The following is a 26,248-nucleotide window of genomic DNA, read 5'->3' as shown; positions in this document are numbered from 1 at the left end:
AGATACATACATATATACAATACAGACGAGAAAGAGACATGAGGTTGGGAAGTATTTATTAAAATTTAACTCATATATATTCAGTGGAGTGTACAGAGTGGTGCTTTCAGTACATTATCGTAATATTACAATCACACTAAATATTTCTTTTATAAAATATGTATATATAATATTTACAGCGCGCGCCAGTTTTTCAATATATCATCTAAATTATATTCGGCTGAAACATTATATCAAATCACAAAATTCAGATGTCCGTTACATGATAAAGGTGTATCCATTGTAAATAATTATAGTAATGACGACAATAATGGCGGTATTAATAATAGTGTAAACTTAACAGCGTTACAGCGTATAATAATTAGGATGCGAAATTTCACGCCGGGTTACGCGGCGAGCCGTCCTAGTAAAATAATCCAAAATGCATTAATCTTCCCTTCGTCTTACAACTCGGGTCGCCAGGATCATTAGCCCGCCTTGTAGGATTGTGGTGTAGGACTACTCGATCAAGAAAACCCGATATGAAACCCTACAACTTCCGTAACCACATAATAATAATTATAGCATTATATAAAAAGTGTAAAAAATTGCGATAATATTAAAAAAATTATAATAGTAATGGTAAACCGGTAGTAATAACCATAGTAAGATTAATAATACTAATACTAATAATAATAATAATAATGTATATTAATAGAAATAACTAATAACGAACCATCCTGGCGAAAATATTGGCAGGCGTGAAATTTCACGTCGACCATCGCGACATACGCTCCTGATTCACGTAGAATCTGGCAAAAACGCAGATGGTATATTTCGGATTAAGATTATTATCTACAACATGTGAGACACGCAAATACGAATCATTTACATTCACATTATCGTTCTGACTTATCTCGATAAAACATCTTCTCATGCTCTTCCTATCTCGTACAATCTCACCTTACTCTCTCTCTCTCTCTCTTTCTCTCTCGTTGTGCGAGATACGAAATTATGCCAATGAAATGTTACTTTTCTTGCTCGATTCTTTGCTCGATTTCTTTTTCAATTCACGACATAATTCACAGAGAAATGTGTATTCGTTGAGTTAGATGTGACTCATGCACGACATCATAGCCCCACGTGTCAACGGAATTATCATTCATAATTCGCGTCTCGTGCAGCGCACCTTGTACGTACGTTTTTCATCTTACACGCGCACTAGAAACGTTTCTCCTCAAGATTTAGCGCCATTGGGCATGGCGATTAGGCAGTTTCAACGATAGTCTGTGCGCAATGGAAAGGACTCGTTTCACTCAACCAAGTAACGATCGTTCCGTGACGGATCGTTACGGGAACGTTATGGAAACGATCATCATTCGAGAGTTGAGTTTCGTTCACTCGTTCGACGATAATAACCATCCGCATTCACGCGCAATTTCTGCAGCTGGCCAATTATTTGTTAAAAACAGGAATAACTTTGTCAGTGTCGGAAACGAATGGTGCACCGCACCAAGATTAACTTGGAAAAAATTTACGGTGGCGCTGCACATTGACTTATGCGCTCTGACGTATCGATGCAATTTGCCTCTCCTCGATATGAACAACCGAAAAACTGCGCCCATGGGTCCCAGCGTAAAAACCAGAAAATATCCTAATTCTAAAAAATGTCAGTCTTGAGTGACGAATAATCATCAGGTCATCTACCGAATACTTTCGACTGCTGTGCAATCATCATGCTCGGAAAAATAACGACGAGCGAGAGGGGAATAATCTGTAACGACGATTTGTGGGTTCATAAAATATATCCACCGCGAGGCGAGGAATTCGCAATTGCAAACGGAAGATCCCTCATGGATATTTCTACGTACACAGGGAATGTATGTACATGTCTCCTAAACAGTTTTAGCCTTCTCTAAAGAATAATATCCAATTTCTCGGTAAAAGCGGCTACTGAGCGGCTCGTCCAAATGCACATAACATTCTACACGCTACAATCATCGAGCACAAAATTATCTCGTGGAATGTGCGCGGTCGGTTAATGGAGAATGCCAAGTATTCGGTTTGAAGTCGGTACGAACGCTCCTCTCGCTGAACTGTACTCTACGAAAAACACATTGCCTCGTAAAAAAACCTTCTAATTAGATTCGCGCAAATAATCGCTCGAAAAATGGCAAGAGTTGGACCGGTCTACTGGACGGTACCTTCGATTGATCGCTCTCTCTCTCATTGGCGTTTACGAGAGAGATTTATGAAGCGTCAAACACCAATAAGAATCAACGGTGTGTCGTGTCGTATTTCCCATTGCGTGTCTATGCGCGAAAAAGAAAAGCGCAAAGCGAAACTCGAAATAGGCCGTTCATCAAGATCACGTGCGCGATCGCAAAAACGCGGCGTATAATAATGAATACGAATTGAAATTGCTCTAAAACGACGCTACTGCTAATTCCGAAAAACACAGAGACGAGACTCTGCTGTTGTCGTGGCAGCGCGCACAAATGTGTGGAACGGTTCGCTAAATACGCTTACCTGCGTCAGTCGTAAATTATCCTATTTTAATGTAAATTGCCGTTACACTTCACGAACGCGCGCATAAATCGAAAGATATTGGAAGCAAAGAGTGTGCGTGCGTACGATATTTGGAATATCGCGTAACAACAATACGGCGGCGGCAGTAGGATGGGAAATTGAGCGCAGAGAATTTGCGATGTACATCGCGTTGTCAGAAAAGTGTTAAATGACCTCGATGTGAGGCGCGTTTATTCGCGCGATGTCACGGTTTTAATTTCACCGCGGCGGTATATTAACGCACGTATCAACTGTCCTGCCGGCAACGCCGTCCTCGTGACGAATCGTACAATGGCATAACGTCTGGCGAAAGAACGACCGCTAGTGAAATTTCCTTGCCTCTTCTCTTGTCCAGCGTATCCCCGACCAGGATCGAACAAACCGATGCGGTTAAAACGCGAACGACACGACGTGCTTTTCTCTCGTTATTCGTCGAAATAAGACGCGCGATTGTTCTCACGACGGTCAAACAGTTCCGTCCCGAACGGCGGTTGAACGTCGAGGAACCACTCTCTCTCTCTTTCTCTCTCTCTCTCTCTCCCTCTCTCCCTGGTATTTCCTCCATTATCTCGTTATTAGCGCAGCTACGGTAGGTTCCACTCGATAAGCCGGAGAGCTCCGCGTCATGGAAGATACGCGTACTCGGTTGCATTGGAGATGGACGTCGGATGTGATCCGATTTCGCGATCGACCGGTATCGAGCGTTCGCGATGCGGCGGCACACGGTGCGTGTAAGCGAGACGCTCCACAATCGCAATTCAGGGGATACACTCTCGGCGACAATCAATAAATTATCCCGATGCGATGGGCAGCGGGTATGACGTTACGTACGGGCTTCGTTAACTATCGGACGCGCGCAGCACTTTCCCACAGTGTTAAATGGGACGCGCGCGGGCGGATCTCTGTCGGGGTTACCTCTATCTCCATCGCCCTCCCCCAAGCCTACTCGATAAACGCGCGCATTCGAGGGATGATCGCGCCCGCGGTATTGACAATCGGGTCCTCCTCCTCCTCCTCCTCCTCCTCCGCTGCGCGCCGGTCGGTCGGTCGGCCGATCGCGGCCCGAGTGAGACGTTGTGAGAGAGATGCGGAGCGCACAATTCAAAATACAAAATTACAAAAATATACTCGTGGCGCCGTAACGACCTGACGTGCCGTGCGGGGCTTCCTTCTTCGCGTGTAGCATTTACAATATATGAACAGCGTTTACGGGTTGGGTGCAATCGAGAGAGCGAATGTGTGTATGTACATGGCACGGCACGAGGGTCGAACAGGGCGAGCCGCGACTCTGCTAGGCCGCTTAAAATACTGCCCGACGAGCTACGACCGTGCGAGTTCGATTTTTCGCGCGCTTCATTCATATCGTATTCTCATTGGGATGATCTCTTCTCGTCCTCCCGACACGCGAATTCTGGAGAGTTATCACGGAACCGCTTGGCCGGGTCTTTTCGATCGTCATTTTGTCCGTGTCTTTGAATCGTCATGGATCCCCGGTGGTACCCCCGGTATGACGATGAATAAGCGCTAGCGATCTGCAGCCACCACGGCGCAAGACACTTCTGTAACATTGTACCGATCGGAATCGATGTACCGCTTACTCGCGCGGCGTCGCGAGACCATTCCGATCATTCAAATATCCACGGTAGCACTTTATCCGGATGGAAAACGGAATAATACCGATCGAAAACAGTTTCATGATAGAGCTCCTGAACTGTCGAGCGGGACAGTACGAGTCGCAATTAGACGAAAAACATGACAGACAGAGAGAAACAGCGCGTGAGCGCAACAATGCCCCCCCCTCCCTCCCCCCTCCGTGTAACGTTAATTCGACATCGGAAGAAACAGAGACAAAGGTCGCCGTCGATTGGCACCACCGTCGATTTGGTTTCTAGGAGAAACCGCATCTCGTTACTCAGCTTGTCACGATCGGACATTCTTCTCTAAACGCGATAGCCACGGTAACGCACGCCGAGTTTAACTCGTCGAGTTCGTTGCTCGTCTATCGCAGCGGCGCGGCGAAAAATCGAGCCGACACGACCGCGTCGCTATTTTCTCCGCCACGTCTCACCCGGGCCGGCTCTTTTCCCCGCGCCCGAGACACAATACTGTTCGTAGCCTCGAGCGTTAATACTGTTCGGCTGGGAACGGACGCGTGAAGACCGATTTTTATCGATCGCATCTCGTCTCCGGTCCGGTGACCTCCGGTCACCGTCGTCGCGCGCTGCGCGTCGCACATCTCGACGTCGGACCCATCGACATAAGAATACTCTAGACCGAGTGTTTCACGAGGGAAGAGCCTAATTAACGGCAAGAGGGAAGTTACGAGACGCTTCGAGTATTTCCGTCGTGCGGCTGCTTCGGCTATATATACGGCTTTGTGTCAATTTGCGAACTGGAATTGTGACGTTCGCGACGAACTGAAGTAGCGTTTTCTTTTCAAGTATACGCCAGTTTGTCGCGAGGTCGTCAACATTTTCCACGTGTGCACGATCATCTGCAAAGTACATTTGTTTTTCGATGAAGTTAGGAGAGCATCGGAGCCACTACTCGTGAACTCACACGGCTCCTGTTGTAACAGGAGCCGAGGTGATGATGTATGGGACATCTGACGTTGCAACTGCGACGGAGGATTCAGGAAAAGCGTAAGAGTATCTTTATTATATCCTCATCAGATAAGATCTATCAGATAAGAGTATAGTAAAAGGTCATTATTTTACACCGTCACTTCGAGACGAGGAAAATTGTCTTCCCGATTAGCTCCCATAAATTAAGTTGCCTCACTGCACCATCGGATGCTCTCCAAATTGCATCGAGAAAAAAGCCGCATTGAAGCCGATCGCAGACAGAAAGGTTGTTCGCGCTATTCTTCCTCGGCGCTTCGAAACGTCTTGCCCAGTGGGGAATTTTCTTCTCTGGAAATCTTGCCCACTGGGCAAAATACGGGGGTGCGTTTCCGAAACTCGCGTGAGAAGCAACGACCTCTCTGTTCACACGATCGTGCACGCATGCTCGCCTCAGATATTCTCATGTCGATGGTCGGATCCGGAGAAGTATCGTCGGAATAAGCGAGAAACCCTGATGACATACTGGACAATGTGTGACGAAATGCAAGCAGATAGGAGTAGGAGAATCGAAAAGAATTCGTTCGGCGAGTTTTCACTTCAGCGAGAGACGTGACACGCGCGATATTGCAAAATATTGAGGGAGGTTTTTCGGCGCAGCGTGCAGGGAATAAACGGGGAGTTTATTTTCCATTCGAAGGTCTAAGTGAAATTTAATTAAGGGAAATTAATTCGCGATGGCAGCGTCGTGACGTTTTAATATTGAAAACTGTCGCGGCAAATAGAGAGTACAGTCGCGTAAGGAAAAACAGCGGGAGTTGTCGAGCGGCGCGGCGGCGAAGCCGGAGTCGTGATGAAGGGTGCTACCTTCCGCGGTACTTTCGCGGCGTTACATTCCGACGCGATACCGCGCGATGCATTAAGAAGGAGAAGGACCCGGCGAGTCTTGTCTCGAGTGCGCGAGGAGCGCGAGCCCTGTGCGTCGGGTCTGCCCGACGGGAGGATTGATCGTGAGCGCCCTTCAGACACTCAAGTATCGCTGCTCGGCGGTAAGTCAAGTTTGCGCGGGATTCATTGGAAATACGTCTGCCGGCTGCTTGGCACTTTACCGCGGAGCTACAGCGGATTGGCCGCCGCGCCGTTGCCCAATTGCAACAAGTTGTGTACAATCGCGTCTGAAATCCCAGCTAAAGCCAGAGAAATAGAACGTTAATCCTCCGGATAAAAAGCAACAGAAGCATAAACGAGCAGGTAGCTCGCACCGGCGATAAATTCGCAGTTAAAGAACGTTCTCCGGCCCCTACCGGGTGAAGTATCGCCGGTTGAACCGTAGGGTAATGCAGGGGGGTGGGTGGATGCGAGGCCAGCTCTCCCTCTCTCTCTTCCGTGTGTGTTGTGTATGAGCGCGCGTAAGTTCTCCTTATCGCGATATATCGCAGGGCTTGATGTTTCGTGCTACGGAAACGCCGAATCGACAGGATTAACCAACGCAGCAGATAATGGGAGGAGGAGGAGGAGGAGGAGGAGGAGGAGGAGGAAGAGGAGGAGACTCGTGCACGCACGCTCATACCGCGGCGGGCGGGCGCCGGCGTCGCAAAAAACTTGAGTGTCCACGTGGAGAAAAACGGCGTCGACTCAAAGAGGGAAAAATGTGCGCCGGCTGCGCCCCGTGACGATCGCTATCGACCGAAAGAGAGTCACATGTTTTCTAGTTTCAAGAAGACGATTTATCGGCCATCATGTATTCGGCACCATAAGTCCTCGGCCCGTCGAATGATATATCGCTCGCGTGGACGTTCTACTTTACGATATATTGTCGTCGACGGTGGAATCGTACGATCGAGAACGTATCTCAAAATGGGACGCGTCGAATTCCGTTTCTCACTCCCGCGTTTACGGCACGTCGTAATATCGCCGTCTTGTTAAATCACGTCCACCTAACGCAACACGCGCGCGCGCACTCGCGTCCTATCGTTGTCCTCCCGATTCGCGATATCGATGATGACGCTCGTCGGCGCAGCGCTTCGGCCGACAATTTTTGCCTCACGGCCGTCGCCGACCGATGCCGTTAACAATCGAGCTGTAATTGTTACTAATTGTAACGCGCCGCGCGTAACGTTCAATTAATTTAGAGCTCCGTAGTAAATTTGGGTCGACAGGAGACCGTGCGCGTTAAACTGGTCATTTTTGGTGTTATCCAATGCTAGGTATGACGGATGCGACGAGTGCGGCGGTAGTGACCAATTGGACAGCGACGTCAAATTGGCTGCGTTTCCGAAATACGTTGTTACTCCGATCGTCCGGTCATTCCCGCGCTAATTGATTGCGCGCGTAACTTTTGAAAAGTCACCGATATAATTTTTACGCAATTAGCATCGACGGAAGTATCACGCGCGCGGAAATATAATACTTACGTATGCTCGTTTGGCTCGTAATGGAAACCATCATCTTATCGTACGCATATTCCGTAATAACACGCGCGTTTCTTTCTCCTCTTCTTCTTCTTCTTCTCTCTTTTTTGTTTTTATCATTTTCCACATACGCGGCGTTTGGATGGGGGCTATCGTCGCACTTACATCTACTTTTAAATTTATACATTGTTGCGATAGATATTTTATCTCCGTTTCAACGCAGTCACGACCACCACGGTATCGATATTATATATTATTATATAAGGTGACACACCGTCTTACAGGAGGGGGGGGGGGGAAGGAGCGAAGTTCGGTTTAACGATGCGTTTACCGAAGGAGAAGGGACAAGGATCGCTCGATGACCCGTTTTTCACGATTAAGCTTACAGCTCGAGAAGTTCGTGTCGCGTGTTCGCGACGAATCTTTGCTACGGTTCGACACAAGCGTCGAAGTTTCAACGTTTGAAAAGGAAAACGAAAAATGGAGGGAAAGAAAAGGCAACGGGATGACGTGTAAGCTATATGGAGATCCTTAACAGCGTTAAATTCTCGTTACGTTCGTCCGAAGCCCCTCTTTGATTCTTAATAAACTTCCGCTTATATATGCGAGAATCGTACGAGCGCGGTACGATTCTCCATTACATGTACACACGAATAGAAGACGAATTCACAGTCATCGCTCTCGATAGCGATTTGCGTTCGGTTACTTCCAGCTGCTTCGTATTTCGCCGCGTAAGTGTCGCGCGAAACGCGAACAGGTCTCGCCTTATCGACTAAGCGCCGGCAGCAATGTCCGGAACCTTATTCACATTTATCACGTTTATCACCTCACCGCGCGTAGCGAGCGCCAAATAAAGCGCCAGAGGAACCCGATAGAAGAGGAAAAAAAAAGAGAGAGAGAGAGAGAGAGAGAGAGAGAGAGAGAGAGAGAAAAAAATCGACACGGGAGAAGACAGAGCCGCAATCTCGGAGGCGAGGAATGAGACGGAGCGGACGCTCCGAATCGAAGGGCGATCGATTCGCGGTAAAAAATAACTCGCGCGAACTGCGATACGTTGGGCTCCGAGTGCGGATGCTTCGGACAGCGCGCGCGGTTCAATAAATAACTTACAAGGTACGAGGAAAGGAAAGTGGGAACAAACCTCAGGAAGAAGGGAGCAAACCGTGTGCGCGTTCTCTCGTCAAAGTCATCGTCCACGGTCTTTTTCGGCATCAGAGTAGCACACAACATCAGTCCGATCCCGTCGTCCGTCATCCACCACTCCGCGTCCACCTCACCACGTCGTCCTCGTGGTTCGGAGGTCCTCCCCGAAGCACTTGCTCACGCTTTCCATGTCATTCTCCGAGTGACCGCTCCTCGCTGAACGCGGCGAAAGTTTCCGCGTGCGCCCGCGCACGGAAGGTCTCGGAAGGCACTACCGGTTTATTGTAAATGTGGTCGTGCGCACCCCGTCGTGGCGGACTACGACCAGCCGTCCTCATCGCGGACGATGCCCGTGGGATCATACTTCCGTGCCGTCCTCGCCCTCGTCTTCGTACAGCGGTCCGTTGGCGGACTTCTTCTTCGGCTTCGGCGGCGGCCTCGGCGGCACCTTCCTGCCGAGGGTGTTGCTGCTGGCGGCCTGTTGCTGCGCCAACAACGCGTGACCGCTTTCCATACTCTCGTCCGTCAGATTGATCGGCCACTCGGCTGCGCCTTCCGGCGCCGATCGGTCCAGGGAACTGCTGGACAGGATGTTGGGTGTGCTGCGTTGGATCGTGCCGTAGTGCGAGCCCGGCATACTCGGCAGCGGTCGGCCTCTCATGGACGAGGACGTTGGTTCGGAAGTTGTCTTGTTGAGCGACAACTCCGAGCTACCGTCCGCCGTGGTGCGCCGGCCCAGGTTGTCGTAGACTGGCTCGAGGCGGTCGATGGGAGACGTCGGGGGTCCGCTGCTCCAGCTGGGTGCCCGCGGTCGTCGCGGAATCGTCACGTAGCCGTGACGCGGCAGCACCGGTGCCATCGGCGAGGACGACGACGGGCCGAGGCTGTACGGAGTGACGCTGCGACTGTGCGGCAACGTCTTGAAGGCGGCTGGATATTGGCCACCGGCTGACGGCAGAGAGCCATACGACGGGACTCCCACCGTCGTTGTCACCGGCGTGGTTACCGGCGTCATCGCTGCCGCGTGCTGATTAGGCACGCGCGTGTTGTCAGGCACCGTCGACGCTTGGCTAGTCGGCGACGCGCCGCGCCCGCCGGAGAAGGCCAACAAGTCCGGCGGGTACTGCCGGTAATGGTAACCCGAACCACCACGTGGCAACGTACCACCACCTCCGCCGCCACCACCGTCGAATTCCGGCGTAGTCCGTTCGTGCTCCCTCTCGTCGTCGCCTACGTTGCCACCTACCCCGCCGACGACACCGCTCCCGACACCGTCAGCTGCGTCAACATGAACAAAGGAGAAGGGCGAACGTTAAAAAAGAAAATGTAAGAGAGAAAGAGGTTGAGAAAAAGAAAAGCGGAAAAAAAATTGCACGCGCAGGAGGTACAACAACACGCGGTCGAGTCGAGAGGGATGCGCCGCGTCGTTCACGCGCACGGCGACGCAATCTCGCCAGGACGTTGCTGCGGCCTGCTAGCGTTAACACGGCGTCGGCATGACGTTGCCTCCGATGTTCGGCTCGATGGCAAAGGCTTCGTGGACGAGCATGGACGAGTGCTCTTGGTCGGATCAGTCGCGGTACGATCGCATTCAGGGCTTGCGCTCTCAATCTCACCGAAAAATGTAACCACGTTTATCCGATCACTCGGTCATTGATCGAGCGATCGTTGAACGCTCGCCGATGTGCATCGCGTATGCTTTGACGCTGCACCAGACCAAGTCAAGTTAAAGCTGTCAGTAAGATCGAGATCAGCTCGCGTCGTCAGCATGCAAGAGTTGGGAAAATAATTTTATCTCCGCGCGCTGCGTTTTGATCAGCCGAAACGCTACCGCGTGTGATTTCCCCGTGTGTGTGAATTTCATCGAAGAACATCCTCGTCACCGGTAGTTCGCACACCCATGCATGCAACATAAACTCGTCGTGGGTCAGCCTTATTGTCGTCATTACTCGAGTTTGCAATTGTACATCACGGCGACTCGCTAAGTTAGTCGTAATTAACAGTCTCGAGTCTCCCCGAGAAGCTAAATCAAGATCTGCTCCCTGTTATTGTCATTTACGGGGAGTGTTATCGCACACACCTACGCAAAACGGTTATCGGTAGCCGAACGCAAGTGACAAATGCTTTCGCGCTGTCGTAACACAATGTTGTATTAAGGGATACGCAGGTATCATAAGCGTCCCTAACGGATCTTCATTAGTCTCCTAGCTGCCATTCGATGGACTCTCGTTACCCCAAGATCGATAATACCTCATTCAACTGTCGGAGAATTCGCAAGACGGAGAATTCGCGCGGCACGGAACAAATCGATTCGCGGTTGTATACACATGCACGCATGCACGCACACACGTTTATTTGTACATTATACAAACAATGCATAGCGATCATTTAACCCCCGGGGGGAAAGGATATTGCCCGACGAAACGATCGCTGTTACGCGGTCCATTGAAGAGCCCTGTATCGACAGCGCTTCCTCGTTGATGCGCCCTACCGGCCTTGAGTTAACATCCGCCGCCGTTGTCCCGCGAAATGCGCGCGCGCGCGCGCGCGCGCGTTTCGAGGTAATCGCTTAGTCAACTAATGGCTCGTTTCTCGCTAGCACCTAGCCGCGCACTGTTTAGTGATGTAGGCTGTGTACTGACCGAAAACTGAGTCGTTGTCGAGCAACGTGCGATTCAGCTCCGTCATCTCCGTGCCATGCGACGTCACCGACGAAGCCTCGTAGCGGCGCGGCGGCTTCACCACAGGGTTGATGGTGGTGATCAGGGACTTTTCCTGTTCGCCGAGACCTTGGTGCTCCATGGACGCCGCCTCGTGACCCTTCTCGTCGTGCCTAGTACGCCGGCGGCGGCAGTAGTACATGCAAAGAGTCACCGTGATAATCAGCAGGCACAAGGCGATCACACCGAGTCCGATCGCCAGCGGCAGGCTGATTATGTTCTCCTTGCCCAACATGTCGCCGACCACAGTCAGCGTAACGTTCCTCTCGGCGTCGCCGCCGGGATTCTTCGCCTGGCAAATATACTCGCCTTTGTCGGAAGTCAGCACATCGATCAAGGTTAGGTTCAACCAATCGTTGGCCGATGTCAGCGTGTAGCCCCTGTCGTTGTTTGGGCGTTTCACGCTGTTGTTCAAGACGCGGCCACGGTGCGTCCAAGACAGCTAAAACATACGATTTCGCACACATACATACATATGACATACATTCAAGACACGCAACGTCTCGGATTCGTGTACATACACTCTTCAAGCAGGTGTATGGGAGTAGTAAGTATCGATCTTGTTACTGACGCAAACTGCGTCAGAACTAAAAAGTTTGACCTGACTTTTCGGTGAATTTAATTTTTGTTGTGGGAAAAGCAAATTCGAGGGAAACAAATTATTCAGCAAACAAGTAATCAGCGACGCTGGGTGTCTGTGATCCATCAGCAAAGTTTCAGCAACATTTGTGTATCATCGTTATCGTTATCGGAGGATGGGCGATTCACCGGCGAGGAAGGCGAGGAAGGCAGAGAATCAAATCTTTGGACCGATCCAATATATGTATAGAGAATCTCAGACATGTGGGTTAATTCTCAAGCCAGATTATAGGAATAATGCCATCGCTCATGTAACCGTATCTGAAATTGACCCTGGTGGTAGCATGAGCTATTCACGAGATGTGTATTTTCATCGCGGATTTTGGGGGCATCGGAAATGACGATTGGTTCACAGCAGTAATGTTCTCGAGCGCGTTCCCCAGATTATACGTGCGCTGATACGAAAGTAAAATTACCTTAGGACGCGGTATTCCCGTTGCTTTGCACGAAAAGGTCACGTCTCCTTTGCCCATTTCAATCTTCGTCGCCGGGCCGATGACGGTGATTTTCGGTCTGCACGCGAACTCGTCGCTGTCAACTTCGTCCCACGTCTTGCCGCGCATGTTGGGCGGCTGCAGGCAAGTGGTCGGATTCGTGTACAACTTGTTCTCAATCGTCCAGTCGCGGAGCCTTCTGAGATGGCAGTTACAGTTCCACGGATTATTTTGCAGGCCGAGACTACCGAGTTTGGGCAGCTTCTCGAATCTCTGCAGCTGCAGAGAACTGAAGTTATTGCCGTCCAACGCGAGGGAATGCAAATTCGGCAGATTGAGGAATGCCCTCTCCTCGATCCGCTCCAATTGGTTGTACGACAATGACACCTTCTGCAAGAACGTGAGGTTGACGAACAGATCGTTCTCTACCACTCGCAACCTGTTCTGATTTAGCAGCAGCGCCCTCAATTTTTGCGTCTCGTAGAGGACACCCGGCTGCAGGGTCCGGATGTTATTGCTCGACAAATCGATCTCAATAATGATCTTCAGGCCGCTGAAAGCGTTTATGTCTATCGACTCGATGCCGCATTCGCGCATCGTCAATTTGTGCAGATTCACCAGTTGGACGCGGCTGAAGGCGTTGCCGGTGAGGTTGACGAAATGATTCCCGCTAAGATCGAGATTCTGGATCTCGCGCGAGAGACCGGCCGGGATCTGCGTGAGATTTTGCTTGTTGCATTCGGCGGTCTTCTTGCCGGATACCCATTTGCACTTGCAAAATGACTCGCACTGCATCCAGTCCTCCTGGCCTTGACACAGGACGATCGTAAGCGCCGCGCAGAGCAGCCAGTAGCCTGTCGTTCTCGTCCTCCGTCCCATCTCGAGGAATCCTGTTAACAGCGGCAACGCACGGGCACGAGGCCGTTAGAACGTGACTGCGGGACCGCGACCGCAAAACTTACTTAGCCGAACGGAGTTGCATGTATAAAGCCGCGGGAGTTTCGTCTTTCGCGCGGGATATTCCGTCGGGGTATGCGGTGTATAACTAATATATTCTGGAAACAGCTTAATATTTACCGACGCGCGACCAGTTTCGAGTTTCGCGTGCAGCCCATTATTGATAGTTGAACGCGGACATAGATCAATGTTAATTAAATGATCGAATAATCATATTACAATTACGCCGACGGAATTAATTATTAGCGAATAATACGCGACGCTTGATAATTTTGAATAATTTATACGCCATACAAATCATCCCACGCGCTATTTGACACTTTTGGTTAATGTACGGCAATATAATTGTCCGCATAGCTGTGTGTACACACATCATTCATAATGATTCCACGTGAGTGATGAATGTTTACCGCGTATGTATTTCATATAACTTTTCAATTTTATCTGAGTAAACATATTAGTGTCATGCTTCATATGTGTGTATTATGATTATTATTAAATAAACTCGAAAAATATGTATCCGCAAGCGCGGTTTCTCCGTTCTGCCCACTTTGGATCCACTCGACATCAATCGACCGCTGTTAATTGCGATCCGCTATAGGTACAATAAGCTGCTTTTAGTATTTTGCGCCAAGTCCAAAACTGTAAAACTTTTCGGCTAAGAGCGCCTCTCACTGCTGCATAAGGTCCGTAATATTTAAGTTTAAAGCGAGCTCTCCAGATTCCAGCTGTTAAGACAACACGGAAAACGTTTTTTTGCCAGAAATTATAAAACTTGCAGTAAACGAGCTGCATTTACTGTGAGTCGGGTACGTTATGTATCGTAGATTGTACCTAACACGTGTACGTTCAACTGGCAGAGTGTTTCGCGAGAAGAGACATGGTCGAGGAAATTATCCTCCTCTTGTTTCACAAATTTTACTAATGTATGTAACAAATTATTTTCAAATACTGCACAACAACTGCGATGTCGTTTATGTCACTGGTTGTCACAAAATTGGAGTAACGAGACGAAAGTTTTTATTGACGAAGACGCATGGCGGACTGTGACGAGTAAGGATGAAAGCGAGGAAAAGCGTAACGTATATCGGCGTGCGTAAGTTGCAGTCTTTCTTGCACATGAGTTGGACGAGCACGCCATCTCTAATAGTGAACTTGCACCAGAATACACCAATATGCATCAATGTGCACTACGGCCAAGATCAAAGTCCGTTCTGATATTTAGGATCATCTTAGGTCCATCTTCAGATGCTCCGTAGCCAATAAAACGAGACGCAGAACACTTGAGGAGATAGACTTGAGATAATCACATATATAAGAATAAAGGATTATGGCTGTTATCTTAATGTGTACTCGTGAGTATTAGTGCAAGCGATCGAATTCGCTAGAGACTGTTTCTTGGAGCTGCACTAGGACCGAACTAGCGAGAAATGAAGAATGTAGAAATGTAGCCGAGCAATGAAAAACACTGCGCGCCGCACAGGTAAATAAATAAATAAATATAAATATGTATGTTAGAAAATAACAAAAAACGTACAATACACATGTATCGTACGGATTTCGGTCCCTAGAGAAATGTATGTTGAAAGTCTACAGATGGCGCGGAAATCTACACAATTCTGCATTGTTCTATCTTCAAAAAGGACGATTTATCTACGGCGTCCATTGAACAGTGTGCCTGGACCAGCGAACTTTACCCTAACTGGAATGTCGAGGTAATGGCGGACATGCCTGCCGGTTAGGATTGTCCTTGTTCTGTACTTGTTCAACTCGCTATTGTAGTCCGTGCTTCGTACTATATAGCTTAATCAAAATATAATATCTTAGGAAAAGATAGATGTACCTACATTATCTCTCTCTCTCTCTCTCTCTCTCTCTCTCAGATTGGGTACACATGGTCGGAGAACAATAGCCGCGTTCACTCGGATTTGGATAGAGTTCACTGGTCTGGATCGCCTTCTTTGTCTCGCTAACATGTTACGGCTCAACATATAAACTTATCTTTTGCTGGGGTAATACGTGAAAGATAAACCCAGATATTCGACTTGAAACCATCTCTCTCTCTTTCTCTCTCTCTCTCTCTCTCTCTCTCTCTCTCTCTCTCTCTCTCTCTCTCTCTCTGGTCGGGATCATCGGGCAGAAACAATGGCACTGTTCGTTCCAGTTGGTTGTATAGTTGAATGGAGGTAACTACACAACAGAACGCGCCGGAAATACAATGAAAAATCAGTATTATCGATGCAGCGTACCGTACAGTTACACAAAGTTGTTCTGAGGCTCGGTACACGACAAGGCTAAATTCAAGTTTCCGTGTTATCGGAGAAGTCTGACTACTATGTCTGAGGCAGCGTTCGTCGTTGCCAGGGGTCCCGCGGGATTTTCTTCGTCTTCACGCCGCCGTTTTGTCTGCCGCTACCATCCACCCTTCCGGTATTCTCTCGCATGCCTTTCCTTCCTTTATTTTTGTCAGTCAACCCCGCTAATCTCGGAGCGCGGCGTGCACGGGGCGCCCTACCGAGCGAGAGAGAAAGAGAGATGGAGAGAGAGAGAGAGAGAGAGAGAGAGAGAGAGAGAGAGAGAGAGAGAGAGAGAGAGAGAGAGAGAGGACTGCTGTTGGCAATTTAGCTTAATACCGTTACAGCGCGCCCGTACTCTCTTCAACGCCGGCGTCGCGTCGACGCGTCGCCAAAGTTAAATTAATACAACACGACGACCCGAGCGCGCGCTTTACCCCTTTTATTATCGCCGAGGTTCGTAGAGTCCAACATTGTGCATCAAATTAGTCTTTCCGCTGGGAGACGGCGAGCATAATCCATTCGTACGGGTCAGGTCAGAGAGCAGGAGGAGGAAGAGGAGGAGGAGGAGGAGGGGCGCGGCCAAGTGCGACGTTATCGCACCGTCGTACCTGCTGGAAAGAATTTAAAAATTCTCAAAAAATTCGTAACAATTCATCGCGGCAACGTTATGTCTCAATTTGCGCATTCGTTCCATTTATTACGCTCGTTTGACAGCCTACCTTCGGCGTTCCACTTTCGCAGAGTCTACATTTTGCATCGCCGCGTATTAGCCCGCCAACTGAATGTGTGCTCAGTCGAGAGAGAAAATTAAAAGGTGCCCGAGACGAAGATCGACGATTATAAATTAAACATGATTTAATTCCGCCCAAGGGGTCGTCGCGTCGTTGTCGGCGAGTCGCCGCGCCGTCGGACTAATTGAAATCGCGTAACGAAGAACGCGAAAGGTCGTTTCGCGAACGAGGCGAACAGAGTGCAAACGGCGGCGGACGTTCGCGGGACAGCTTGTGTGCCCGGACGGATGACCCGTCCGTCCGTATGTGAAACGAAATTTATTCGTGGCGAAAACCGAATAAAGGAATTTATTCGTGTCGAAGGTGGCGCGTCCAGGAACCGCGAAACTTGTTCCAACGGGACAAGCGCGCCATCGTAGATTTCCGGCCAACTTTTCGCATACACGCTTCGCGCGCGGCCGACCTTACTCCCGACGTTGCAAACTTTTTGAAGTCTCTGTCCACAAAGCCGCGGCCGCGGCCGCGGCAGCGGCAGCCGTCGCGCACTTGCTCGGAGTCCCGGAACTTTATCGTCGTGTAGCCGCGGGAGCAGTTCTTTTGAGCTCGATCGGTGACCCAGCCAGCACGTGGGTCAGAATAAATATGTACCGGAGCCGCGCATCGCTCGCCGTTAAACTCGTATCGTCGTTGCGGCTTTCCTTTCGCTCTTCCGCTTGTGTATTTTTTAAGATTCGACGGTGAAAAGAGCGCGCGCGCGCTCTCCTTTCGAGCACCGCGGCGCGGCGTCGTGCACCGAGCGGTGTATCCGAGCGAATACCCGTTGCGAGATATTCCGCGGTAGGAAACATGCGAAGAATTAATATTGTACGAGAATTAATATTGTACGGTATGATATTAAGACGATACTGCTATGATACCGCGCGCACGTTTCCAACCTGATGCCACCTTTTGCCCTTCTACCTCTAAGCGGCGGTCTTCGAGACGCCGACTCCTTTTCCCCGATCGTCCTGGCCGCACGCATCGATCGTACCGACCGCATTTGACTTGTAAATAACTGAGCAACAAGGACGTCAGATACGGAGAAAGTGCGGAGTTTGTATGCGGGAGTCGGAGCACCCGGAGCGGCTTTTAGCCCGGATGAGCGATGGGGCGAACAAGTCGAGTGTCCTTTGGCTGACGCGTGTATCATGCCGGAAGGAACCCCGTTCACGGCCGTCTTCGTCGCCCAACACGGAAATGCGGAAGTTCTCGTCGGTCGAGTGATGAGGAGGACGCGTGCGTGTGCGTGTGCATGTGTGCGTGTCCGAAAGGCTCGCGTGCCGACGACGGCGGCCGGTGAGAAAAAGAAGGCGCCGCGCAAGGTGGAATTTCAAATTCGAACGTCCTCTATCAATCAAGAGTCGCTCCGCTGCGCCGGGGGAATACCGCGCGGCAAGTACGCCCTGTTGCTCCTACACAAATTTCATCAATCATGCGAACACATGGGAGGCGGTGGTTATCCCGCCCAATCTCCCGCCCTGTCCTATATTTTCGCGCATAAAATAAGGTCTCGCGAAAACACTGCGAGCGAGCGAGCGAGCGAGAGAGAGAGAGAGAGAGAGAGAGAGAGAGAAAGAGAGCGACCGATGATTGGCGGATGTAACGATCGGTGTGACGAGTAGAATCGCGATGCTTTATAAATGACTCTCGGGACGTGTTGCGAGGGTCGTTACGATGCAGTTTTCGCGGCAGAAGCGACGCGTAAATACGAGGGCGCTTTCTTTTTCACCCTTTTTTTGTTTAAACAGGATCGACGGGACGTAAGGAAAGCAGCGGCGCGAATCGCGCCGGGATTTGTCACTAAGCGACCGGCGGCCGTTCGTGCGGGACGCGGATTACCGTAAACGATTCGCAGTTGTGAGTTTTTGGGAAAACTTGGCGTGTCTCTCTCCCTCTTTCTTTCTCTGCTCATGGGAAAGGGAGATAGCGCAATTTAATCTGTAATTTGCGAGGGAGGAGAGAATATACGCGAGCAAGCTTACCATTCTGTAGAAACTTTGCCAAAGTGGAACAAGGATTATTAAACGACCACGACGACGATGACGATGATGACGACAACGTCGCCGCATGTGCGCGCGCGCGCGGGGCCTACTGAGAATCTACTGAGAATATCAAAGAAGTTATAGCAGACGGATTTATATGTACGTATTATATGTACTTGGAGATAACACTCGAAGCAAGAGACTGAACTGGGCGGAGAGAGTTCGACGAGAAAAACGCGCTCATGTAGAGCGCGCCCCATTGAAACTTCCCGGAGATTCAGTCCCTCGTCGTAGTTGGGAGCGCTTAAACGCAATAACGAAATAGGGCGAGCAAGTTTTTGTTAAATTACCCGGTCGTGATACAAATAGCCGCGAGGCGAAAGGGAGAATTTTGTTCCCGATGTAATCGCGCTGTACAAAGTGGATATCAAGTTATTGTGACCTCCGGCTCCGGCTTGACTCAGTTACGAGACATCGCCTTAACTGGCTAAGGATTTTTAAACCTGCGCGGTTCGTCCGTGCTATTATTATAGCACGAGCGTCTTTTACATCAGTTTAGCCTCGTTTCCCGGCCTCCTGATATTTGTGCGATACGCGAGGGAAAATTTAATGCGCTTACTGGATGCCCCGGTGTACATCCATTCGCGACCGACCCAATTTCGTCTCGCGAGATCTCACGAATTAATCATGTCGCAGGTAACACACTTACTCGATAGATATCGCCTGAGAAGCCGAGAAGACAAACAGCTCGCGTCGTGTGAATAATGCATCTCGACGTCGCACAGGACGCAGCAGCAGCGATCGTGCCGGTGTGTGACGATAACGAACGGCGGCGAACGAGCGCGCGATCCCTTAGCTGACATAACAACGCGCACGGGCCGATTTTGCCGTCGTCGACGCAATCAATTTGCACACAGCTGAAGAAGCGGAGGCATAATTCAGTTAATCGCGCCGGCGGACCGCGGACCACCGCTGTCGTCGTCACTGTCGCCCGGACCGTCGGCGTTGTCGGCCGCGGTTCCGCAGGAAAGCGCGATGTTTTCCGTGAATTATCGAAGGGTGCTGTTTTCATTACGCCCGGCGGGGCGACGATCGGGGGCCACCATCGTAATCGACTTTCTAATTATAAACGCGAGGCGCTCTCTCGCCGGCGCTCTCGGATGGGCCGCGTGAACTCTCGACCGGGGTCACTTTTTCCCGATAAGTCGTTAATAGTTAATTAGCAGAGAATAAGGACGGAGTCGTTAGCCGTTCCATCATCGACCGACCGACCGACCGACCGACCGACCGACCGAACGACCACGAATCTGACAGTCGCGAACGAATTGATGGTTTATCTGGCCTGCCATTAACACGACCGTACGTACGTACGAGTGTTATCTCGCGCGCGCGCGGCGGGACCGGATTATTTTTAATGGGGATAACGTTCACGTTGCGAGATATGTCGTTTGTATCTGTCGACCGTCTCGGGGCGCGAGGACCCGGGGCATCATCCCCGGCGGCGGCGCGGCGCGGCGCGCTGACGTACATCTCCGGCTCGTGCCATCAATTCTACAGTTTCCGATGTATACAGATATACTTTGCAGAAATAGACGTATAGAATCCGTTCCCGCTTGGAGCACGCTTCCGTGCATAAGCATGTAAATGTAATCGTGCACAATCCGTCGGGTAAATCCAGCGTGCGCAGCTTTCAGCGATAATGTAGAACATCGTAGCGAAAGCGCCGAAAGAACCTTTTTCGAGTGACTTTTGCTCGTCTGCTCGAGGAACAGCGGACGTACGCCATTGTCGATTGGCATCGTCGTTAAGCATCATGAACTTTACGTGCTTTACGTGCGTTCGTAATGCATCTCTCGCGCGTGCTTCGTCACGAAGCAACTTTCTATATAGATGCAGATATGAGATGCTACAACACAGTCATGGGGGGTCGGAACATATTTACACGGGGGCTAAGTCGATACACAGGTCTCTTGGTATCCACGGTTCGATGACGATCCTTTGTGTAACCGGATTTCGCATCCTTGCGAAGATCTGATTACCTGTATCTGTACATATGTGCGCGCGTATGGACGCACACGCCGCGCGTCGAAATTGTATTTTCGCACGCACGCACGCACGCACGCACGCACGCGCGTGTGTATACAACGGACACGTAACCGCCTGTATGCAGAGCGAATAGGATTGAAATCGTATTCCGCGCATGTGGATTTATGAGACGCGTTGCACTTGTAACTCTTAGAAAATATCAAACTTCGAAATCTTGAAAAGTATCTCTGATAGGATAGGAAGAAACGGCAGCCTTGTTTCGAGTCACTTTTGCTTGCGGAATCTCCTCCTCTTTTTCTTTCTCCTCCTCCTTCTTCTCTCTCTCTCTCTCTCTCTCTCTCTCTCTCTCTCTCTCTCTCTCTCTCTCTCTCTCTCTCTCTCTCTCTCTCCCTCCCTCTCCCCCCCCGTCTCTCCTCTATCGCGAAGTACGACGAGATATGTCCGAGATTGGACGAATTAAAAATTATTGTACTGAAAGCAATCTGGTGCCTGTTTCTCTTCTTCTCCCCCTTCCCTCTCTCTCTCCTTCTCGAAGGTAATCTGCCTTGATCTCTTTTCCGGTGCAGTTGTTAAGAAGACTGTTAAGAAAGGGAAAAAAAGTTGCTCAAGAAGCGACTGTGCAAAAGTTCTCCTGTCAGATATCTCTCGACGTTCCGCCAATCTCTCTTCCTTTAAAACACGAGTTTAACTTTGATCATAGCAACCGCATAGCGCGTATACACCGCGAGCGTTTTTGCCGAAAAAATAAAATCTCCCAGATAAAAACGCTTAACGGCGGGATTGAATGGGCGCAAAAGGGAGACGAACGCGCGAAATCGATACGATAAGAGGCGGACGCGGGAGCGATGCGCCTTCGCAAAATCGCAAACTCGACGCATGAAGTCATGCGTGCTCAGGTTTATCGCTCGGTCGACGTTATTTTGTAATATGCGGCAATAAATTCTTCTTTTATCTATCTATAAACACGCCATAATGCAGCGCGCGTTCAACTTGAGGCAATCGCGTCGCTCTCCACGGGGAGTAGTATATACGCGGTGTCGTATTCCGTGTGTGCGCCGTCGAAGGAACGTTACAGTGCAAATTCCAATCGGCGGGAGAACGCTCGAGCGCTGAGATCCCCGCAGTAAATCGCTCTCGATAGCTATAAGCATCGGCACGTTTCTTTCAATATCTGTCTAATTCTTACGCGGTATCTGCTCGCTCCCGCTAAACCCACGCCGGCGAATCTCGCGGCCGCATTATTCGGTGAGTTCGAAGTTCGGTCGAATATTTACAGGCCGCGTGTGCCGCGGGCTCGCGAAATTGCATAAACTTTTCAAATAAGACCGAATCTTATAAATCCGCGGCTGCCGGGAACAATGTCCGCGAAAGTTCTGTGCAGCCATGCGCGCCACGGGGTTATTAACTTCAGGTCACACGAAACTATCAGAGAGCATCGTCGAGGTCGTTTCCGCGTCGCTTTCGCGTCCACCCACGCGGCAGTCTAATCTGCGAAACTCACGTCGCGCGCGCTCGTTACAACTTCGTTTCCGTTCCGGCCGATTAGATCGCGCATTCACAATATGATTATTACGGTACCGCACCGCCCTGCACCGTGGACCGTCGTCCACCTCGTCGTCGTCGTTAAGATCCTTTTATTTCGCGGGCGTGCGTTTTAGTATCGCGCCTAAGCTAACTTATTCGGCGGAAACTATGCAAGTTGAAATTTCGACTCTCTACCTTCAACCTCAATATTCCATTTAACGTTAATATCCCAAAGTCTATGTCCAATTACACATACACACACTCTCTCTCTCTCTCTCTCTCTCTCTCTCTCTCTCTCTCTCTCTCTCTCTCTCTCTCTCTTTCGTGTCTTCCCCGCGATCTGGCTGAATCGGGTAAATCGGAGGGCTCCTCCGTGACGAGACAGCAAGCCTCAGAAAACTTGGAACTCTCGTCGTTACGCCGCCACGCTTTCCCTTCTTCGTTTTTATCGGCTTTAACTGTCGAGCGTTGATAAATGTCGACATTACTTTTTATTAGCGTTTTCTTTGTCGCGCGCAAAAGTGATCGCCTCTCGAGAGTTTGGCGATGTTTCGTCGTTCGACCTTCGAATGATAATCAGCTTAGAGGATGGATTGTGTTCTCTTCGCTAATGCGACGACCCGAGACAGCGCTCGAGATTCACGTTACCGATTCACGCTGATAAAAGTACTCAATTTCGAACGGTAGACTTTACTTCTTCCGTGTATCTTAACTATTCTTACGTGTAAACGAGTTCATTAAGGATCAAAGGATCAAACTTACGTTCGTTCTAGGTATTCGTTCGTGGTACTGAGACACGTTCACGATTCCACTGTACGTCACCAAGAATGGGTGCTGAAACAATATAAATACTTTGCGTTATATTTCACACATGGTAATCGTTCGTAACCGGTCGTCGTATCGAAACGGTTGGTATTTGCTACGATTAGCACAAATGCACATACACGACCAACATCCCGGCAATGCATTACATTTATTCTAACAGTGCAGCTTCGGATATTACGCGCGCCAAACGTGCATCGCGAGTTGCTGTAAACAAAAAAAGAGACATTAACGCACGTACTCTCTACGTAACTTTTATGTAAATAACGAAATTCGTATAAATATCATACATTTGGCGCATGCTAATTCCATATGCAGATTATTCAGCATGAGTGCTGTAGTGAATTGGCCAAATTTAATACTTCGTTTCTTCTATTTCTCTCTCTCTCCCTCTCCCTCCCTCTCTCTCTCTCTCTCTCCCTCTCTCTCTCTCTCTCTCTCTCTCTCTCTCTCTTTCTCTCTCTCTCTCTCTCAGTATGCATTTACCTATTTTCGAAGCTTTCGCTCGAGGACATTGGAAAAAATCTAGGGGAACAAAAAACGCGGTTTTCCCATTTCGATAGTAGTCCGCAGAGCAGCGGAAACAATCTCCGGTTCTTTATACGTATATATAGTACATACAGTGTAGCGAACAACGAAACGAAAAAAATTTTCTGTTAAGGGAAAGTAAACGACGTCAAATCGATCGCTGTCGCGTAAGCCGCTTTTTCTGCCGCGGCAGTTCCGATTTAACAACGCGCAACGGCGAATAGTCGAGAAAAAGCGCAATAATCGTTATCCACGTTCGTTCGACGAAAAAAAAACCGAGAAAAAGTGGCACATGGCAGCCGTTACAACTTGATACACCAGCAGTTTGGGGATAACTATGACCTGTATATGAACGTACGTGTCTGTGTTTAACGCTATAGAACTCCTGAAATAATTGTGGCGAAGTTTAATCGACTGATGGATTTCGTATCTGTTGCAGAGAAATATATTTACATTTCTCGCTCAAACAAAAATTTTAAAAGTTACGCATTCAGAGATATGTATCTCATCTGTGACCCCGTGTCGTCCATCGGATATTGAAAAGTGATATGAGGACTAATATCTATTTTTCCGCCCGAAAATCTCACAACACATTATGAGACTTGAAGGAGATTCGTAAAGCTCTGTGTGCGGAGCGAGCGAGAGAAAGAGTGAGAGAGAGAGAGAGAGAGAGAGAGAGAGAGAGAGAGACAGAGAGAGAGAGAGAGAGGATGATTACGGCAGTTAATAAAAAAATTTCCGTTTAAACGAGAATCGTTCATGTTCCAGCTTCGTTCGGAAAATAATCGTCGCCTGCCTTCGGATTACAGTCGAATGATGATTCAGATTCAACATCGACAATTCTTGGCCGACTATTTGCGACTGTGCATCGCTCAAGAGAGAATTTCTTTCGTGCTGCTCGACGTTAGTTTTACGATATTGGTCCAAATCACGAAATGATGTGCGCGTACTATTCGCAAAAAATAACAGAGAGAGAGAGAGAGAGAGAGAGAGAGAGAGAGAGAGAGAGAGAGAGAGAGAGACATTTACAATTTATTTTGTATATTATTACATATGCATACAAGTTTATAACGTTTTATATTATAGCGAAATTTTCTATGTGATCTCATCACGAGGATATGATGTATAAGAAGGATTCCATTTTCCACGACGATGCTTTAAACCACAAGCTGAAGAATTCCACGCTAAAGAAGACGAAAGCGAAGCCTCGTTACGCGAACGGGCGCGCAGCTTTCTTTGTTCTTGCGATGAATGCACAAATTAGATTTGAAAGTCAAAGGGTAAATTCTCGCTTAGTCCATCTTGCGTTTCATGGATCCGTCTAATCAAGTTGCCGCAATGGCGTGGGAAGAACGATACGCGAGAACTAGGAATTTTCCTCCTTCGCATTCACCGTCTTATAAAGGATGTCCCAAAATTCACGCGAGAAGTAATTTTGATAGAAAACACAGGTTTATAATTAAAAACTGTAAATTTTTTATTAATTCATAAAGTATACAGTATAGGGTTATGTATGGAATAGTATAGCGGCCACAGCGAAGAGAGTTCGTCGAATGGATTATGGAACACAACAAGTGGATGCTGATTTTTCGAACAAAATCATCTTCAGCGATGAGGCTCATTTTTATCTTGATGGCTTCGTTAATCGACAAAATTTGGGGTTCAGAAAATCCACGAGTGATTGTTGAGAAACAAATGCATCCACAACGTGTCACTGTTTGATGCGGATTTTGGGCTGGAAGCATCATCGGACCATTCTTCTTCGAAAATGCGGCTGGTCAGGCAATAACAATTAATGGTGCTCGCTATCGCGACATGATAAACCAGTTTTTTGTGCCTAATTTGCAAGATATGGATGTGGACGACATGTGGTTTCAACAAGACGGTGCCACATGCCATACAGCCCGAGAAACAATTCAATTACTGCATGATTCATTTCCTGGTCGTGTAATTTCCCGTTTTGGTGATCAGATTTGGCCGCCCAGATCATGCGATTTAACGCCGTTGGACTTTTTTCTTTGGGGTTTTTTGAAGTCTAAGGTTTATGCCAACAAGCCCACGACCACCTACGTCTTGAAGGAGGAAATTGAGCGTTGTATCAACGAAATTCAGCCACATTTATGCAAAACGATCATGAAAAATTTCAACAAAAGAGTGCATATGTGCCAGCAAAGCCGTGGAGGCCATTTACTCGATATGCTATTCCATACATAGCCCAATACTGTATACTTTATGAATAAATAAAAAATTTACAATTTTTAATTATAAAACTGTGTTTTCTCAGAAACACAGTGTGTTTTCTATCAAAATTACTTCTTGCGTGAATTTTGACACCTTTTATATACATATATATATGAGGGTAGTCCCAGAAGTACCTGACCTGACGGTATAGATAGCGGTTGTTGTTTGAAAAGAATGACTATGGTAGGAAGTACCAACTTTATAAAGCTTAAGTTTGAAATTTGACGACGCTACGTTGTTTAGTATTTGTTTGGCAGCCATCAATAGTGAACGCTCTCAGTGAATTTGTAAACATGGAAAAAATTGGTCATCGTTATGTGACACAATACTTTCATTTGAAAGGCCTCAGTCCAACCAATATCAAAGCGGAGCTAGATTCTACTCTGGAGGAGTCTGCTCCTTCATTTACGACAGTAAAATATTGGGTGGCAGAATTTAAACGAGGCCGTACGAGCTGCCAAGACGAACATCGCAGTGGTCGACCAAATGAAGTGATCACGCCAGAAATGGTGAAGAAAATCCACAAAATGGTATTGGATGACCGTCGACTGAAAGTGCGCAAGTTAGCAGACATGGTAGGCATTTCAAAAAGTGCTGTACATCGCATATTGACTGAAAATTTGGAC

At 48.7% G+C, this 26,248-nt stretch overlaps 1 protein-coding gene across 2 annotated transcripts in view; it reads right to left on the bottom strand.

Annotated features, from left to right (window-relative positions):
- Positions 1–48: 48 nt before the first annotated feature.
- The window catches only part of kek5 (leucine-rich repeat, immunoglobulin-like domain-containing kekkon 5 protein), a 102,416-nt gene continuing 76,216 nt past the window's right edge, over positions 49–26,248 (bottom strand). Inside the window, exons 1-5 of one of the 2 annotated variants that reach the window (XM_025307626.1) lie at positions 25,448–25,459; positions 22,794–22,865; positions 12,438–13,345; positions 11,305–11,824; positions 49–9,940 (exon numbers count right to left, since the gene is read on the bottom strand). In XM_025307626.1, coding sequence (XP_025163411.1) covers positions 9,021–9,940; positions 11,305–11,824; positions 12,438–13,334 — 2,337 coding nt within the window. In that variant the 5' untranslated portion in view covers positions 13,335–13,345; positions 22,794–22,865; positions 25,448–25,459 and the 3' untranslated portion in view covers positions 49–9,020. Of the gene's footprint in view, positions 9,941–11,304; positions 11,825–12,437; positions 13,346–22,793; positions 22,866–25,447; positions 25,460–26,248 lie in introns of those variants that run through there. The other variant, XM_011137156.3, reaches the window with a different exon arrangement.

The sequence above is a fragment of the Harpegnathos saltator genome, unplaced genomic scaffold, assembly GCF_003227715.2.
Source record: "Harpegnathos saltator strain DR-91 unplaced genomic scaffold, Hsal_v8.6 scaffold93, whole genome shotgun sequence".
NCBI lineage: Eukaryota > Metazoa > Arthropoda > Insecta > Hymenoptera > Formicidae > Harpegnathos > Harpegnathos saltator.
The sequence above is the reverse complement of the archived record's forward strand: the minus strand, read 5'-3'. Positions and strand labels throughout refer to the sequence as shown.